General features: G+C 35.2%; 1 protein-coding gene across 1 annotated transcript; it reads right to left on the bottom strand.

The window, feature by feature from the left end:
* Positions 1-8,810: 8,810 nt before the first annotated feature.
* Positions 8,811-18,645, bottom strand: LOC123523725 (regucalcin-like). Its single transcript, XM_053539885.1, has 5 exons — positions 18,454-18,645; positions 17,562-17,741; positions 10,793-11,008; positions 10,344-10,514; positions 8,811-9,196 (listed from the first exon to the last, which is right to left on the bottom strand). The coding sequence occupies exons 1-5, from the start codon at positions 18,629-18,631 to the stop codon at positions 8,991-8,993; spliced, it is 951 nt and encodes a 316-aa protein (XP_053395860.1). The 5' UTR covers positions 18,632-18,645; the 3' UTR covers positions 8,811-8,990.
* Between the last annotated feature and the right edge of the window lie 1,059 nt (positions 18,646-19,704).

Raw genomic sequence — 19,704 nt, 5'->3', positions numbered from 1 at the left:
TCAAATATACACGTATTGTTAACATCTTGTGTATAACTTAAAGGTCCCTTAAGTCCTAATGTAGTCGTAACATCACCTTTTCTTGCTCGTAGGATTGTTTTATTAACTCAGTCATCTCGTAACACACGAGATACTTGAAGTAATGGCGTATCTTAAGGTATAAAAGGGGTCTATATCGTAAATCTATATCGTAAATAGATTGAAAATCATGCGCGGATCCATAGAGGGGTTCCGGGGGTCCGGACCCTCCCTGGAATATCAAAAATAAAGAAGAAGAGAAGAAGGAAAGAAAATGATTTTTCGAAAAGGCAACATTAGGACCGCATTCAAAGTGTGTGTGGCTGCTGCTACATACGACCTCGACGTAATTCATATTCATGTTAATTTTCTCAAAAAAAAAAAAAAAAGAATTTTACCTTTAAGAAGACTTAATTATTTTCCCAAATTTAACAGTTGAGCTCGTATACAAAATTGCAGTGGAAAAGGTGTTCTTAAGCTCATAAAATGCAGGAAATGAAGCGCAGAATTTCAAAATGTTCCGGGGGGAGGGGGGCATGCCCACGGACCCCCTAGCTGCTTGGCCACTTTTCTGTTTCAGCCTGTTCAGTAAAAAATTATTGGCAACCCGGTACTTGTAAACGGCTAACATTCACACACACACACACACACGCACGCACACATACACACACATTTAGTGTATAAAGACACGTGTTTGTCAGTCATAGTGAGGGGCGTCAGACCCCTATGAGAAAATTGGCTGGATCCATAAAGACACGTTTTCAGTCATAATGAGGGGTCGGCCGGACCCCCTCTGAGAAAACTGGCTGGATCCGCGCATGGAAAATTGAAGAATTAAGTTTTGTTTTACATTCTGATAAATCCTACATTTATAATTTAGCTTTTCTCGATTCTTGTTGTTCCTTTTTTTTAATCGATATAGAAGTAATTTCGTAAAATAATCTGGGGATTTTCCGTTTGCCTACAAGACAACTATCATATCAACCCTTATAAAGTTACCTTTAAATACAGGTATTGAGCAATGGCTTTTTATTTAGTTAAAGAATATAGAGATACGATGATTAATGAACATTTGAAAAGATCTTCAAATGACCTCAAACATGCATGTCACTTATTGAATTGATGGTATAAACCTTCCGATGTTCATCAGAACATTCTTTATTAATCTCAACATACATAGAATATTAAATATTTTCAGTCAATGTTATATAAATTGATATTCTGTAGGTTATTTGTATAATACTGATAATTTCCCATATATTTTGCTGTGTGATTAAAGCATCTCTTTCGGACTCAACGGCCTACTTACAAGCTCATGACTGAAGAAATATCAGGTCGTTCAATTAAGATGTTCCACTTTTTAATGTAATTTATTAGCTAGTGATTGATAAAACATTTCTGTTGCATATGCACATCTGAAACTCTGGGATACGGCCAAAATAAATGTACTTGCCTAATGCAGATTTTGCTATTCCTAGTCCTACAGTTTACTAAATATTTCACAACTAATTCCTATTGTAGACGCGCACTTTTTTTCACCGTGCTCAAATGTAGATTTATATCAACAAAAGTTTTACTACTATTACAAAATGTGGATGACAAATTAATATAACTGATATCCTTTCATGATCCTTTCATGATTCAGACAACGTCTTATATCAACTTGAGATGTATGTATAACTACTTTTATTCCAAGAAGAGTGGAGGATTAAGTTTCCCGTCAAAATCTTTGATAGAAATTATAGACTTAAATTACTCAAATTTAGAATTTAAACAAATAACAGCAAAACTCATTCGGTCAGATGTGTTGAACCTAATGATAAATTTTTGTTACACATACCATTGCTTCAAAATTGTACGAGTATTTTATATGAATAAAGATTTATATATAATTTATCATACGAAAAATGTATTCGTGTAGTACACTTACAGCTTTAAAGATATCCATAATGTCTGTCTCAACTAAATTATGTCATGCATTGTAGTATCAGCCAAAAGGATGAGGTTCAAGGTGTTGCCCATAATTATATCAAATCAGTATCTTAGAACTTTTCATTAAGGGCATGTTCTAATCTCTGGCCTGGCCTGGCCCGGCCTGGCCTGGCCTGGCCTGGCCCGATGAGCCCAATTTTCGACCGAGCCGGGCCAGGCCAGGCCAGGCCATAGATTTCAATTTCGTAAAAGGTGAAAGTGATTTTTATAGCAACTTTAAAATCTGACTTTTGGAATAAGTTTGGATATTTCAGACATTATATAAATACATTTTGAACTCTCACTCTGTAAAATTATACACCTGGGAATAAGCCTGTAGCTAACATAACTATTATGTCTAATTTAAAGGCGATGCCTGATTAATTGTTATGACTATTATCAGGGGATCTTCACCTCAATTGACTCTCGACTGGTGGCTTGGTTTTCCCCAAATTGAATAAGCTAACTAAGTTTATTATTTTGTCTATTGAGGATTATTTAGTATTGTCTGAAATTATTGAACTAGCACTCAAGAATATTCCATATGCTTCCGTAAAAAATCGGTGCCCAAACATAAATAAAAATATAAATATTGAAAACCAAATAAAATATAAACAAGTTACATTTCTTTACTGCCAGGTCGTACATGCAGATAAAGTTGTGCTGACAAAACGTTCAGCTACCAATCTCGGGACTGTAAGTTCGAAACCGTGACCTGTTTGACCATTTTCATTATCATTTTTTTTTAAATTTCTTCTGTAAACTTAGAATGCAGGAAAATTGTCACTTATCGTGATTTATTGTTCATTTATTGAATGAAATACACAAGTATTTGACATTCTTCTACATACAAGTTATTACCATAAAATGTTGTAAGAACAACACCAGTATCAATAAAATGACATTATATTGATTTAATGAAAACAATCTGAATTGAAATCGAACCCATGGTAACATGTGTGAAAGTCGCAGAACTTATCACTACGCCACTGTGTCATTGGTAAACTTTAATTGCATGTTATTTTGGTCAATTTAGATATTTTCAGGTTACAAATATGGTGTAAAATAAAGAGTGGCACCTGTCAATACTAACGGACAACAACTTTCAATTTCTAAAATAATGCTATCTCCGTTCTAGAATCTGGGATAGTATGGTGCGGGGAAGCAATATATAAATTTTGTAGTTTAGGTTATACATATACTGAATATTTTTGTAAGATTGTTTTTATATTGATATAAGTATGTGGAAAAAAAATCCTACAAAGTTTTGTGAAACAGGCTCAAGAGCATATTTTAGCATTAAATATATCACTTAGAAATTACATAAACACAATGCACCATTATTTTTTTGTGCAAGACAAATATCAATAATCTAAAATGCCAACACCCTGACAATGAGTTAGAGGTCCCACAATGAATATTATTTTTATTACTCTTCCATAAATTGAACATCAGATTAACTAAACCAAACATTAAAAGTTCAACTGAACAGTTAGAAGGTCAGCTAAGGATAGTAGGGACACAACCTGTAATTACAATTCCCAAAGAGATGCATGCAAATATTCAGTTATATTGCAGCAGGTAAGCTTATCAATGAAATTAGCCATTAGTTTTAAAACTAAGTGTTAAAGTTGACTTTAAATAATTTGATCACAGAAAAAATGGGTAGTTATCATTTAGTTACACCATTTTCTTCAGTGCAAATCTGTATTTCAAATAAGATGAATGATGGCTAATTAATGATTCTCCAGGGGATTGGTTTCTCATTTTGTTTGACATGCAGCAAGTAAACAATGCAGGTTAATACTGCCTGCTATTGTAATTGTATATTTAGATTTCATGCCATTCATTTCTCTATGTACAATAAAATCTGGCCTGGCCCGGCCTGGCCTGGCCCGGCCCAGTCGAAAATTGGGCTCATCGGGCCAGGCCAGGCCAGGCCAGGCCAGGCCGGGCCAGGCCAGGCCAGAGATTAGAACATGCCTTCATTAAGAACAATAGAAACGTCAGTTTGGGAAGTTTCTAGGCAAGTGGCTGTTGAAGCGTCATGTGCAGACGATAGTTAATGCCGTGTGGACATGTGGTTTCAAGGTCAATGGGTGAAACTTCATTTTAGAAATATTTCTATTCGCGAAAATGTTATGAAAGTAACGATTTCCCGATAGACTCCCATTATGAAATATTGCGTGAGGTCCAAATTTTTCAAATCAGTCTAGCACACTACCCTATCTTTTTTATTTGCTCAATTTTCTAGGTATATTCTGAAGTTTTGAAAAATCAGAGATTAATGAAATTCTACATTGTAGAAAAAAAATCGATCCAAACGTGGGCAAATTATTGATAGGGCGGAGGCTTAGCCTGAACCGGGAATTGTTTCTTATTCTTTATAAGTTTCACAGTGGCGCAGTGGGCTAAAACATTCGGCTATTGCATTGGGCTATTGTACTTTTTAGTATAATGACTGAAATGTCCACATGAACGCTTGGTTGCAGAATTATTTGTCCGTATGTGCTAATATACTGCCGCCCAGTGGTTATGGCAGCTTTAAAAATGCAATGGTAAATATATAGGCTGATTAGTGTAAGCGTGCGTTTGGCAGAAAATATGCCTGCAGCCACGTCTTCATAATCTGTGCAGCTATGTATTTTTGTTGTGGGGGCACAAGTACATACTTTATATTGGTTTAAGGGGTAGGAAAATAAGATAAAAATCCCCTTAACTGTAAGAGGCAGTCGTGACTAAAAAAAAAAAAAATTGTCGGCTCAATAGTCGTCTCTGACGGCTTCCCTTGGCAGACCTGCGCTTAAATACTTCAAATAAAATGTCTCATCGGCCGTTCCCAATCGTCAAGAAATGCAAAAAAGGAGAGTTGCAGGTCTGTGTTTGGTATATAACTATATGCGCAGTACAAGTGTACTGTATCCATTTGTCCTCACCTTTGAACAAGTAAGTTTTAGTATTTTCTTTAAAAAAAAAAAGAAAAAGAAAGCGTTCAAATGTTGCATAATTCGGGCAAACTATTTAATATCTGTGTAAAATAATTCAAGTTAAGTTGGTGCTAAGGGGCATCATGATCAGACTAAATCAAACCGAGTCTGTGTTGCATTCTTTGCTTCAAAAGCATCTTCACGTAGAATTTATTACTAGAAACTCTCACAACAGCAGTCTTATCCAAGCGCTGTGTCTCGGCCGTAACTTAGATTCAGTGCTGCTATATTGTTTGTCTTTTGGGGTCATGGAGTCCCCTCAGTATGCCACTTAAGCCAGTGCCAGGCACGTGAGGGTTATTCCTTACCTCTCATTTACAGACTCGATTAAACAAACTCTGTTTTGCATGCAATACTTTCAAAGGCTCTTCTTATAAATTCTATTTTCGTAACGTGTCCATAGTATTATATTTTGATATGTGTATACAAGGATATTCGTATAAAAGACGACTTTGGTTTGTTCGCTTCGCTTCGCTTCACCAAAACATATAATTTTTTCCTGGATATAGTATTTATATTCATTTATAACATGCTTCTCCATAAGTCTTAGAAGCGGGTGGTGTAGATGTTCTGTCTATATTCAAGAAGTCATTTCCTGGTGACGCGGTATCAAGTACCCTTGTTTGTATCTATTGTGTACTGCTTATATTGTTACTTTATTTATTTATTTGATTTATTTATTTGCAGGGGTGGGGGTGGGGGTGGGGGAGATATATATATATATTCAACTGTTCTGAATATAACGATATCCCTTAATGCAAACTATCTCTATATATTCAATGTATCCTCGAGATCCAGTTAAGTTTCAAAGAGAGAAAATATAGCTTCTCTGGTCCCAATCAGTTAAAAAGACTAAAATGTCACTACCGATTTGTGAGACATGAAGACAGAGATTTGAGTATATATATGCAAATATTGAACCAGTACGAATGTGTAGTACAATTCGGGCTCGTATATAAAGCAGCACCGAAACTAATCTTATTGGGTTAGTGGACTTGCTGTGGCATGTGCGAGTTCGTTTGTACTGCTAGGCGTTTTGCCGTAATTGGTCTGGTATATTGTGGTGGTGATTTAATTCGTATACATTTTCTCTACTATATATATATATATATATATACTGAGTTTGATAATAGTATTGTATTTTGATAATAGTATTGTATTTTTAAATGTAACTCATGTAACTGGATGAATTGCTTTATCTGCTATAACTTTCTGATAAAATGAAATTTATCATCTTTTATGGCAAAGTGCATAATCTTAAGCAATTAAGTAATAGAAAGAGCATTGAAACTCGAGGGTAAACGATTTGTACGAGGGGGCGTAGCCCCCGAGTATAAATCGTTTACCCGAGAGTTTGAATGTTCTTTCTGTTTTGTATCATAGCCTGCCATATATGGTAGTTGTAGGCGTTCCACATTGCCATATACAGCAGTTCAGTGAGTACTAAAATCCTTGCTTTACAAATGTGTAAAGCCCAGGTAAAATAAACCAATGCTAGAGCAGAAAATCAATAAAATACACTTAGCAGTCTACTGTTTCAGACACGCAGGCATACTTTTCTTTCCAACAGTGCGATAACTAGCGTGCGGGTATTAAATACCTGCACACTTTTAGTTACCGCACTCTGTACTCGGAGTATACGAATTACCTGCACCAAATTTGTTAAGAAAAAACACCGAGCTGTGATACAAACGAATAGAAAGCATTAATAAAATGTCTTACTTGTTAGCTTAATATTTTCTTTACATTTAATCTTGCTGTGAAAATATGACTCAGTTTAAACTAAGGAGAACAACTTAGCGTTTTATGTTAAAGCGACTAACCCATACATCAATTTCGCGTCGTTCATATATTAACCTTTTTGTCACACAGTACAGCTATTACTTCATAATAGCTAAAACCATTGGTCACTTTTGGTGGTGTTTAACCAAATGTTATGTTAAAATTGAAAGATTTGAAAGAAAATAAACACTTTGTGACAAAAAATTAAAAGAGGTCAATTTCATTACCCCTTTGAATATGACGTATAGTGTCAGTAGAAAAAAATCATGATAAAATACCATTTTATTCACCCTAGTTCATTCAAACTAGACGATCTTGTGAATTGCAAAATTAACCATTATTATGCTGGACATGATTGATTCTGCCGTTGCGACCAGTGTAGATCTTGATCAGCCTGCACATCCGTGCAGTCTGATCATGATCTACACTGTTCGCCATACCGGTATGCACCCCCTTTTAACAGTTAATGGTAATGGTACTGTCGAAATGGAAAGATGGACAAGTTCATTATAGAAATTTAGCAGGGTAAGGGTTAAGGCAAAAAAAACATTAAATTAGTTCCATCTTGTAAGGTTGTTTAAATTCAAATAACATCATTCTCCATAAATTGTGTAAACTTACTGGGAATAGGGTCTCGTGAATGTTTTCCTGATGAGTAGTACGTCCTGACTGGTCAATTATGTAAACAAATTAAAGAGGTGCCATTTTTTTCCAAGTCAAAGTTTATTGTCATTTGTTCTCAGTACTGACAATATTTGCTAAATTTGACGAGTTATGAAAAAAGTTTCATTATATACGTTTTTTTTTCTCCCAACAAGGGTCATATATTCGCGTGAAAGATACTCAGATGACTGGTCATACGTTTTGTCCGTACGTTTGGTGGAACTACGATAGTTTTTGAAATATACATATGAGCCGCGCCATGAGAGAACCAACATAGTGGCTTTGCGACCAGCATGGATCCAGACCAGCCTGCGCATTAGCGCAGTCTGGTCAAGATCCATGCTGTTCGCTAACAGTTTCTCTGAATGCTATAGGCTTTGAAAGCGAACAGCATGGATCCTGACCAGAATGCGCAGATGCGCAGGCTGGTCTGGATCCATGCTGGTCGCAAACTCACTATGTTGGTTTTCTCATGGCACGGCTCAATTATTTAAATTGATGGAAAGACGTTATAACAGAAATCAGGTTCACCTTAAATAAAATCACATGAGAATAGTGCACAAACCTCTATTTACCTTTATTTTGTAAAATAAATGAAACAATTGCAGTGTTTTATAGTTTGACAATTGTTTTTTTTAATTCACAACTCACACTCGGCCACTACATAGTCGACTTATACACACACTCGGCAACTACACATTTGGCCTCGACACATTCGACCTCTTCAAACACTGGGTACACAAATGTACTACATGTGCCAACTTCGACATACTGATGAGTAACAATAAAAATATGTGCATGATTATTATCCTTGTACATTATTTTCTCTGTTTATTTAAGCTATGTCCTTGTAAATCACCATCTGGTGAAGTAGACATAAGCTATCTTATCGCACAAACACGCTGTGGGAAGAAGTTTGATTGAAATTCAGAAGGCAAGATGATAACTCAACGCAAACCTGGTCAATTTCATAGCGAATATATCAATTTACTTTTCTTTCTTTAGAATCACAATAACATTTCAAAATAAAGTTCCAGAGGACAGAAATTGATAAAACTTTACAAAGACCTGTACCATCAATTTATAATGCGAAACAATAAAGGTCATTGAAGAAGTACAAGTAATGAATACAAAATTCCATGATAACACATGTGATATCACTTTTGTATCAAATGCCCCAACGAAATTTATAGAAAGAATGGGTCATTTTTTAAAAGTTACAAGCAACAATTTTGATCTGAAGAGCCAGTTTACATTGAAGTTTGTGCAAGTAAAGATATTTCGTCTACGACAGAGACTAAGTCGGCTGTACATGTCTTTTATTTCCAAGAAAAACTTGGAACAAAACTAACGCATTATATCTTGTATATTTAATCCTGATTCAAAATTTTGAAACACATATGGTAATGCATTGCTATAATAAATATGTATCCATAGGAAACCAAATGTTTTGATTAATCTCTGCCGGACTATCAAGTTCGTAAAACATAACAATATAGTTCGTTTATTCTAACACAATTTCAACACTATTGTTCAGTATGTACTTTCATGGAATATCCTTCTATTTAGTCATCCTTCATATACCGGTGCCGGTGTGCCTTTGGCACCAAGTCCAGTTGCACGAAATACCGAGCCAGCTAACGGAGTTTCTTTTAGCTCATCTTCAGTGACACCATATAGAGAACACGTGATATACATCTCATCAAAGTTTTTCCCTCCGAAACAACATGAGGTAGTTCTTTTTGCTGGAACATCAATTGCACCAATCTGTTTACCTGAAAGGTGACACTTGTCTTATATTATCATCCTACATATTGACGGCTGAACGGGAAATGGTTACGGGAGACATGAACTGTTTGTGAACTTTTGAAATCAAGAGAACTTCAATAACAGCAATAATTGACTGGTGCAGATCTTTTTCTTTAACTCATCCTTCTGTTCATTATCATTAAGATAAGATTTGTTTGTCCTAGTATTATTAAAGGCGATAAATTGTTTTAACAACGAAACATTTTCTGTTTAAGGTATTAGATCACTAATAGAGAACCTCCTTTTTGAAGAATATTCAATTCCTACCATAAACCTACTTTTACTGCAATTCTTAGTGGGTGCGTAGGTTCAAGCCCTACTGAGACCAAATTTTCTTTCCTTATTATCCTTTTTTCTAGTAAGTTTTTACTTCTTTCAAGGCATATTATTGATTTCTTGTACAAAAATGGAAAAAGATAAAACTTATAAGTGATTTCTTGGTGTTTTCAGTGAATTTACTACTTAAACAGAAGGGGTAGAGTTACACATCTTTAAAAATATTGAGTTACACGCGGTGAAAGTTTTCTATTTTACTTTCACTCTTAGATCATTTATTGTGGAAGAAATTTAGGTAGGTTTTACGTCTGCCCTTAGGTTATTTTTAAATGGAGTAAGCAAAATTCAAAACAGAAACAAAGCATTCGACCTTATTTTTTCAATGTTGATGTATGAATTCTGTCTCATTAAATCCGTTTACTTGAAGCACCATGGAAAAAATGATATTGACTTTTTTATTTTGTGTTTTATAATTGTTTACCAATAGTTTGATGTTTCTTTTATTAAAATTAATGGTAAAATGAGTTCTCTGCAAACGTTTTGGATAGTGGCTATCACTTTGAAATTTGTCTCTACTTGAGCTTGAGGAGACACCATAAGTTACACAAAATTTATAAAAAACGGCACGGTAAAAGTTGTTTCAAAACTGCAAAATAGTGCAAAACACAGTTACCTTTCAGAATATACCAAGCAAAGGCCATTTTGTAAACATTACTATAAGTGATCTAATACCTTAAAACACAAAGATAATTCTCTTTTTGCCGAAACATTCACGGCAATTATGTTTTCTTCTAAAGACACCCATACATGACATTGCGGAATTATTTCTTGTCTTACCTGTCTCGGGATCGAAGCGGAACACTTTTCCAGCGTAGAAACAAGCGACCCATAACTTTCCGTCTGTATCAATCGTCATTCCGTCGGGAAAAGCTAACGTCGGGATCGTGTCATCCCTACCAAGGTCTACAACTACACGTTCATTGATAAATAATAAAAAAAATGTCGCCACTTAAAAACAAAACATCCTGCAGAATGGCGTTCTACTGAAGATATTGCAATTTGCAAACGTAATGACAATCATCACTATTTCCGATCTGGCGGCGGCGTCACCCGAAAACATGAGGTTACTACAAAGTACCTGTCGTGCTGGCGGGGGAGTCGACCAAAAATGTATCGTGCTGTCCTGTTGTAGTTCTGATAGGGGCGTTGGCACGACATCACGACATGACAGAAACCAGACCCTAAAACTTAAAGCATAAATTATTACAATAGACTATTATACTTACTCATAGTGCCAGTTTTAATGTCGAAGTTATAGCCGAACACTTTCCTTGGAATTGAATCAATATAGTACATTGTTTTATTGTCAGCTGTCCATGCAAAACCGTTAGAAATACTGACCCCTTCTATGTGTTTCTTTACAGAACCATCGATTTCTAGGCTGAAAAGGGAACCTTGGTGTTTGTTCACTACAGCCGGGGTCTTCTCCAAGCCCATTGTGGCTGAAACGTTTGCACAATTTGCTGGGAGGATATAATAACCACGTGACACTAGAAACAATCTTAGTGGTTTTGTTTCTTTATATTCCCAGTCCATGTGGTCATTTAATGACATTAACTTTTAAACTAACATAACTCAAGGAAACTAACATAACTCACGAATAACTCCAGTTCTAGGATTATACGACAGAAAACCGTTTGTTCGTTTTGTTTTGAGAATTAACGCCGTTGTTTCCAAAATCTATAATTCAGTTAAATAGATGGAAAGTTAACACACCAGAGTTCTTTAATATGGAATATTAATCAATCCAACATGTAAATGATTCAGTATTATTTATGGTTGGAGGATGATTATTTGTTGTCTAAAGTCATGGAGATCATTTTCCGCAATAAAGGAACGAACATTTCCACAAGATGTGCATTAGAAATATTTATATTAACCCTTAGCATGCTAAACACGACTTATTCTGCCTTTGCGACAAGTGTTGATAGATAGGTAGATTTATTTATGTGTACAATGTACATATTCATGGCAATATAAGTAACAACATACAGATAACAATGAACAAGTATGCATGTTAAATATAGCCATGTCATATACATTATAACACAAAAGATGACACAAAAAAAGAGATAGAAATCATCTCTTATTTCCATTGTGGTCCTTGTGTAGTATAATATGGTATGACATGGGAGAACATCACAGAAAAAACCCCGAAAGACTCAGGTTATCACAATTCATAGATATAACATTATAAAAAATAACATTATCACAATAGATGGATTAAAAAATAAGTATTATATATTATCATCTAATATATTATTCTATATAACTGAGATTGCAAAATTACCTGATAAAATAAGGTAACAAGTACGCTGCCTGGGCAGTCCAAGCGCGCAGTACTTCACCTTATGCAATACTTGAAGCTAAATCATGAATGTAATATATGAAACTTACTATGGTGAAATGATGCCAGGAAACATCTGACAAAAATGACTAGCAGAGAAATAAATCTATCCGAATAAAATCGTACTGGAACCTTAAAAATGATTAAAACAATTTTAAACAAATTCAGATAATACTAATCTGGTGTTCTTTGACATTGACTTAAACGTTGAAAGTTCTGTTGCATTCCTAACAGCTTGTGGTAAGCTGTGTCACAGGTTACAACCATTATATGCGAAAGAGTTTTTACCGAAACCTTTCACTTTTGGAATAGCAAAAAGTTTACTATCCGAATAAGAATTGTTCATGTTGACTAAAGCAGAATCAACTTTTACACTAAATCTTGTGGGGTACTTATACGGTTAAAGGTCAGTAATTCAAATCCTTCTTTGTTTCATATTAAAAACGACAACTTCATGTCGTCTTTACGTATCTTTAGAGAACATCACCTTTTCCTACACCAATTTTTCATGAAAGTTCTATCACAAATTAACGAAAAAATGAAAAACAAATAGGGGTTGAATAGTTCCTAGTGAAATGCCAGTCAGTTGTGGTCTGCTACCCTAAAAATGGCGCATATTTGCTCTCCTCCGCGCAATAAACACCGACTTCCGGTTTCGATCTGCAAAACTTGCCATGTGGGTTGTATGAACATGAAAACCATCTCATTTCATGCAGAATGTATTCTAGTAGCGAAAAAGTGTGATTAAAGCACTCGTTCTACACGAATTTGCGCAGAAAATGGGAAAATTAGGATCTATTTATTATGGACTTCTTTCGACTACACCACGGAAGCACATTTTCGACCGAATTACTGACCTTATTCCTATAAGAAATGTTTCTTATCAAATTTCACACCATTTTCATCTCTATTTCCAAGAAAGATGTAACACCAAACATATTGCCAAGTTTCATTGTGAAATTTCGAGATTTTAGAGAAATATAGACATTTAATAGAAGCCATCCCCTACCCATTTACAGGGCTATATTTTGGCCTTATGGACATTTTATTGTATATTTTGGTAAAAGTTTCACTCTTTTGCATCATTTTTCACTGGGATTCTGAAATATCATTCATTCCGTCATGAATAAGACCCAGAAGGATGCATTTTGTGCATTTTCTGACATTCTGGAGACAAAGTATTGGCTTTTTAATCCCAGAAATCGCTGCTGAAATAGGCGCATCTACATAAAATAAGGTCAAAATTCAAAAAATTTCAAATTTCATTATTATTTTGCACTGGAAACACTCTTTTATATCATATACAACCGATTTATGGCTATAAGGACTAATTGCGATGTGTTCCGAGAATAGTCTTTTTTCAGCTCTTATAGGTTAAAGGTCAGTAATTCAAATCCTTCTTTGTTTCATATTAAAAACGACAACTTCATGTCGTCTTTACGTATCTTTAGAGAACATCACCTTTTCCTACACCAATTTTTCATGAAAGTTCTATCACAAATTAACGAAAAAATGAAAAACAAATAGGGGGTTGAATAGTTCCTAGTGAAATGCCAGTCAGTTGTGGTCTGCTACCCTAAAAATGGCGCATATTTGCTCTCCTCCGCGCAATAAACACCGACTTCCGGTTTCGATCTGCAAAACTTGCCATGTGGGTTGTATGAACATGAAAACCATCTCATTTCATGCAGAATGTATTCTAGTAGCGAAAAAGTGTGATTAAAGCACTCGTTCTACACGAATTTGCGCAGAAAATGGGAAAATTAGGATCTATTTATTATGGACTTCTTTCGACTACACCACGGAAGCACATTTTCGACCGAATTACTGACCTTATTCCTATAAACTGCACTTACAGGAAATAGATGCTCTCTCATGTAAGCAGGAGCAATGTTAGAGTGCATCTTAAAGACATAACATAGAGTTATTTGACTGACCCTACTTGCTACAGGTAACCAGTGAAGGCGTGCAATTCCATACCTCATGTTTTATTTCGATGTAAATGAGGTGTGGAACCAAAATTTGTAGTCCTGTTTGGTGCCATATAACCTATACTGTGTTGGTGCGCAGTAAAACCCAAATAAATAAACAAACAAATAAGGCATGCAAAATGTTCTTTATCAATATGTGACCTGGCGTTTAAATTAAAAATAAATCTGATTAATTTGTTCTGTGTTACCTGTATCTTCTGTTTAAACTCTTGAGTTAAACTATAGAACCAAGCAGAAGACGCATAATCAAAATGGCATTGTATGAGTGACGCTATGAGGAGTTTATTTGTATGCTGAGTGAGAAACTGACTTTATCTATGCACAAAATTTAACCTGGTATTTGTTTTTTTCGGCGACGCCGTCTAAATTCGTTTTCGTTACCTATGCCACGTGACTTCAGTTTGCGAATCAAACTACTTGATAACGCATTGTAGACAAAGCGTTTATCCTAAACGACGCTGTTCACAGTTTTAAAGCTAATTTTGGCTCAGTATATTTAGCAAGAATATTGATATATCTCAAAATGATAAGTAAGTTTAATAAATATGATAAAAACCTGTTTAAATACCAATATATATCAAATTAAAGAAAGAGCTGAATACGGTCTGCGTATCACATGAATAAGGGTGTGATAAGAGTCTTTTATGTAGAGAAGTGCACTTTAAAAGATTTTCCTTGTTACAATTGTCGTCTGTATATGAAAATGTTTCTTGCTTTTGTGACTTATTCAGATTGCATATTAAAATGAGTACTTGCTTGCTTTGATTTATTTGTTATATATTATTTAACTGATTTATTATATATGAATATTTTTCTTAAGTATGGTATGCAAATATTGAACTCAGTTGAAATCTGTTTTATCATATATATGCTATATAATGACTGAATCTCATTACCCAGAGATGAAGGTACGCTGCATACAGTTTAACTATGTGATATGACTACGGTCAAACCTTGCTTATGAAATGGAAATATTGAAATAATTACAATTGTATGTTTTGTTTGACCTTCAAATTTTTATAGGTGTGACGTGATTGTCCAAAGATTGATGAATAGCGAATATGCTATTTGTTAAAGTGGGATCAGTTGGCTTATTTTAGAAATAAATAAAAATAATAAAAAATATCCTTTAATTGATTTTTTCTCATGTATTCTAATCAAACTTGATTTGTAGCATCTTTATTAGGCCCGCAGCCAACTTTGTTCCGCTGGGACATTTGACCCCTTTTAGGGGCTGCTAGAGCTAAAACTAGAAATGCCTTTATGCAGCGTCTCATGAACAGCTTGGTGGATCTTTGTCATACTTGGTCTGGAGTATCATTATAAGGTCCTCTTCCAGATTTATTTATATTGGAACTTGGGTCCTATTAGGGACCACTATAGCTAAAAGTAGATATGCCTTTCTTCGCATTAACCACTAAAATGTAATGGATTTTTATCAAACTTGATGTGTAACAATATCGTAAGGTCTTCTGCTATTTTGTTACAAATGGGGATAGGGACCAGTTTAGCTAAAATATAAACACGTTTAATGACCTCTTCTCATGAACCGCTTCGTGAATCTTCATCAAACTACTGTTGTAATTATTCGTCTAAGGATAAACGAAACATAATTGCAACCCTACGAAACCTTTGCGAAAAAATTAAAAGAGAACCATTTAAATTGTTAAAGTGTGGTGTTTAGTTTTGCAATTTGAAAAATGTTAGATGAAAGATGAATGTTAGATGAAAAATTCATAAACTTATTTCCTTATTACAATTCGCCGACTATCATTTTTAAAGATATTTCTTGTTTAATATTGACCTTGCCATAGTTTCAAAAGACAGACTTCGATCTAGAGTTGCACCAAGATATTTGACAGAAGATTGGATTCAATGCTATGATCTTTGCATTTTATACTGAGCTGGAACTGGGACCTTAACCTTGGTTTAGACCCAAATAGGATGGTTTCAGTTTTACCAAGGTGCAAAGAAAGTTTGTTAGCAATAAGCCACACACTAACAGTATTCAAGTCCTCACTCAAGAGACAATCTATGTCTTTCTTATATTCGGTACTGACTAAGATTGCAAAGTCGTCTGCATATAAGAGTAGTTTATGTTTAATAACTGCAGACATAAAGAAATTATCATTTCGTAAATTAAAAAGAGCAAAGGGCCTTAATATTCATCCTTGAGGAACATCACAAGAAATATTTCCTTTTGTAGACAATATACCTGATATGTCAACTAACTGATGTCTGTCAGGGCGATAACTAACTGTAGGAACATCAAGGCCTAAGGCTTTTAATTTCATTAAGAGAATTGAATGGTTGACTGTATCAAAGGCTTTTTGTAGGTCAAGTAGGACCATACCAACAAGGTGACCTTTATTCATCTCAAAGCGAATATAATCTGACAGGTGGGTGAGACAAGTATCTTTTGAAAAAAAACATGTCTGAATTCTGATTGAAACTCATACAGAAGATTATTTTGAACAAGATATTCATCTAACTGGTCAAAAATAACCCTCTCGAGAATTTTTGATACAATACTCAAAATCGAGACAGGACGATAATTCTCAACATCCGTCTTTTCGTTCTGTATAAACAGGGGAAATACCCGTGCACATATCAAGTCATCTGTTGTCACCCCTTGTATAATCGACAAGTTAATACCGTATGAGAGAGGCCCAGAAGTGAGTGAAGCAGCGGCTTTGATAAAACGAGAAGGGATCCGCTTAAGTATGTTGCGTTGCTGGTACAAAGATTATTTAGGTATTTAAAAACTTTACTTTCATGCACAATAGAAAATAACTAGAAATGGGTCCATGGGACACAGATGCCCCCACTACATGACAAAGGACACAAATTTTTTCCTAAATCAGGGGCCATAACTCCTACAATAATGAATGAATCTGGACGCGAAACCCCAGGTGCACAATTGCACATGCTGACCAACATTCCTGTAAACTTTTGCGACTCTAGGTCAAATACTTTTGGAGCTAGGCGCGACACAACATTAAAATGACCAATTTTTAACTAAGTCAGGGGCCATAACTACACGACTGAATGAATCCGGACGCGAAGTCCCAGGTGCACAACTACACATGCTGACCAACATTCCTGTAAACTTTTGTGACTCTAGGTCAAATTCTTTTGGAGCTACACGCGACACAACATTAAAATGACCAATTTTGTACTAAGTCAGGGGCCATAACTCCTACACGACTGAATGAATCCGGACGCAAAACCCCAGGTGCACAACTACACATGCTGACCTACATTCCTGTAAACTTTGGTGACTCTAGGTCAAATATTTTTGGAGCTAGGCGCGACACAACATTAAAATGACCAATTTTGTACTAAGTCAGGGGCCATAACTCCTACACGACTGAATAAATCCGGACGCGAAAACCCAGGTGCACAACTACACATGCTGACCAACATTCCTGTAAAGTTTTGTGACTCTACGTCAAATACTTTTGAAGCTAGGCGTGGCAAAACATTCTCGGAAGGACGGACGGACGGACGGACGGACGGACGGACAATGACAAATCTATATGCCCCTCCACCAAAAAAAATGGTGCTGTCCAAATTGAAAGATGGACGAGTTCATTATAGAAATTTAGCTTGGTAAGGGTTAAAACATATAGACAGTCTACGAAAACTGAGTCATACCAAACCAGAGCCGTCCGGAAGCATCACATTTTCCGTCGTTGATTCTCGTCTCTTTTCCTTTGTCAACTGTTTGTAGAGTTGTCAGTTTCTTTGTGTCCCAGTCAAAATGGCAGACCGATGTCCCAACTGAAACTAGGTAGCCACCTTTTTTACATGGAACCACTAGAGAGCAAGATGTATCTGAAAAAAAGGTCCCTGAGTGACCATAAACATTCGGATGCATCTTGTGTACTTGAATTAAGTGTAGTTGAATTATACACTTACTGAATCGTTTGCCGGTAAATAGGCGAACATGTTGCCCGAGGTCCGGTAATAGTCTTGACTATTGACCGAAAAAACGTTCAATACTAGTAAGTTTACATGCCATCAGAGATATTTATTACGTTTTATGCTAAGTCCAACAAAATTTAGTGTGTAAAATATACTGGTCAAAACTATGGACCGGTGATGTATACAAGGAGCAATGTTATAAAAATGTATAAAATGCCTAAACAGCAACACGTAGACGTTCTCTGAATGCTTTCGGATAGTAGTGACTTATAAATTTAAGGCGGGATCTCGGTTTTATGCCATACGCATTTTTGCATCGTGATGTATGGTGTTTTTTGGTTGTATTTTTTTTTTTTTTGCTTGTTGAACATTTGTTTCAATGTAACTTCTTGATGCATTACAGTAACTATTTCTGCTATACATTGCTGTAGTAAAACGATGTAGAGGTCCGTCTGAGATAGATCTGCCCAATAGCTTCAGGTCATGGAAATCAATTCATACATTATTATTTAAGCAACGTGTCATTCCCTTTTGCTGTTAGTCAGACAAGTACTTGTAGTGCCAAAAGAACCATTCCGGCTTATATAACATAATTATTTTTTTTCACAAAGAATTAAATCACAGGAAGTATATTTACCAAACTTGTGTTTTTCATCTTTTCCGGTTTCAGGTGACCATCTATGGACATAACCATCATTTATATCAACATAGAGCAGGGTTTGTGTCCGTTCATCCCAGTGTGGCCCTTCTCCTGTAGTGTGACAGCTTTTCTCTATCACAACTTCAACTTCGGCGGCCATCAGACTTTTTTCATGTAAATGTCTGTAACAGAAATAATTAATATCACAAAAATCTTTGGAATTTTACATGTATGGAAAGCCATGACTGTCTTATAGCATACCCTATTTTGTTCTTCTCCACAAGATAAAACACTGATGACGTTGTTTTCAATATCACATTTCATTTGAATGGCGTTTTTGCAAACCTATCGTTAGATTTGAATGTTTAAGTGTTTTCTACTATATTTATTTTATCTGTTAAGCTAAAAGACGTCTTTAGAGAAAATGTTGTAATATTTATGAAAGATAATTAATTTTGTGTACAATAAAGAGATCAACTTTCTGTTAGATCTATATGCTTAAAACACTTCAACAAATATCAGAAAACGTCACTATTTGTGATATTAGAACAACTTAAAATGATACTACATTGTATAGACTTTATGTATATTGGTCAACTAATGAATTTATATCTAAGCCATTGTTCTAATGTACTGACATATCGCATAACGACAGAAAAAACTTTCTTTTTATATGAAAATCGAACATCAAATTAAACATCCTTTTATGCTGCTACAGATGGCCATTTTATTCAAATACAAATATGCTTTAAAACCCGGAAAGGGACTCCAGGAAGGGGTTTCGCTTCCGGATAGTTCAAAGTTGTTAGTACATATTATGATACTTGTATTAGAAGTGCAAACACATGCATTTTTTATATGTATTTGCAATAATGTCCAAGACAGACATGATTTATCCATAATAAAGAGAACATAAATCGTAAAGAAGCAAGGATTAATGTCCAAAGGGAAAGCCACGTTCCAAAACACAGCCTTCCTCCCCAAACCGCAGCTAACAGCACGTGGTCGTGTACATGACTAGCACACACATAAAAAGAAACGATTTTAAGTTTCTGTTACATTTTCATTACACATTTTACATAAACGATTTTCTTTGTCTAATCAACTACATTGTATAGCTTTGTAATTATATTTTATATTTAATGTTTGAACAAAGTCTTAAATGTGTTTAACACAAGTTGCTTTCTATAAGTGTCACTGGCAATCTTATCTAGATATAGTTCATAGCAAAAC

The sequence above is a fragment of the Mercenaria mercenaria genome, chromosome 3, assembly GCF_021730395.1.
Source record: "Mercenaria mercenaria strain notata chromosome 3, MADL_Memer_1, whole genome shotgun sequence".
NCBI lineage: Eukaryota > Metazoa > Mollusca > Bivalvia > Venerida > Veneridae > Mercenaria > Mercenaria mercenaria.
Note: the sequence above shows the minus strand (reverse complement) of the source record. Positions and strands in the feature narration are given on the sequence as shown.

What these genes read in the sequence shown, in the direction of transcription:
- LOC123523725 (XM_053539885.1), bottom strand. Translation starts at nt 18,631, where the DNA reads ATGGCCGCCGAAGTTGAAGTTGTGATAGAGAAAAGCTGTCACACTACA. An exon ending in TTCCGGACGGCTCTGGTTTG is followed by an intron (nt 11,009 to 17,561) that starts GTATGACTCAGT and finishes CAAACGTTTCAG; the next exon opens with CCACAATGGGCTTGGAGAAG. An exon ending in CCGCTTCGATCCCGAGACAG is followed by an intron (nt 9,197 to 10,343) that starts GTAAGACAAGAA and finishes GTCACCTTTCAG; the next exon opens with GTAAACAGATTGGTGCAATT.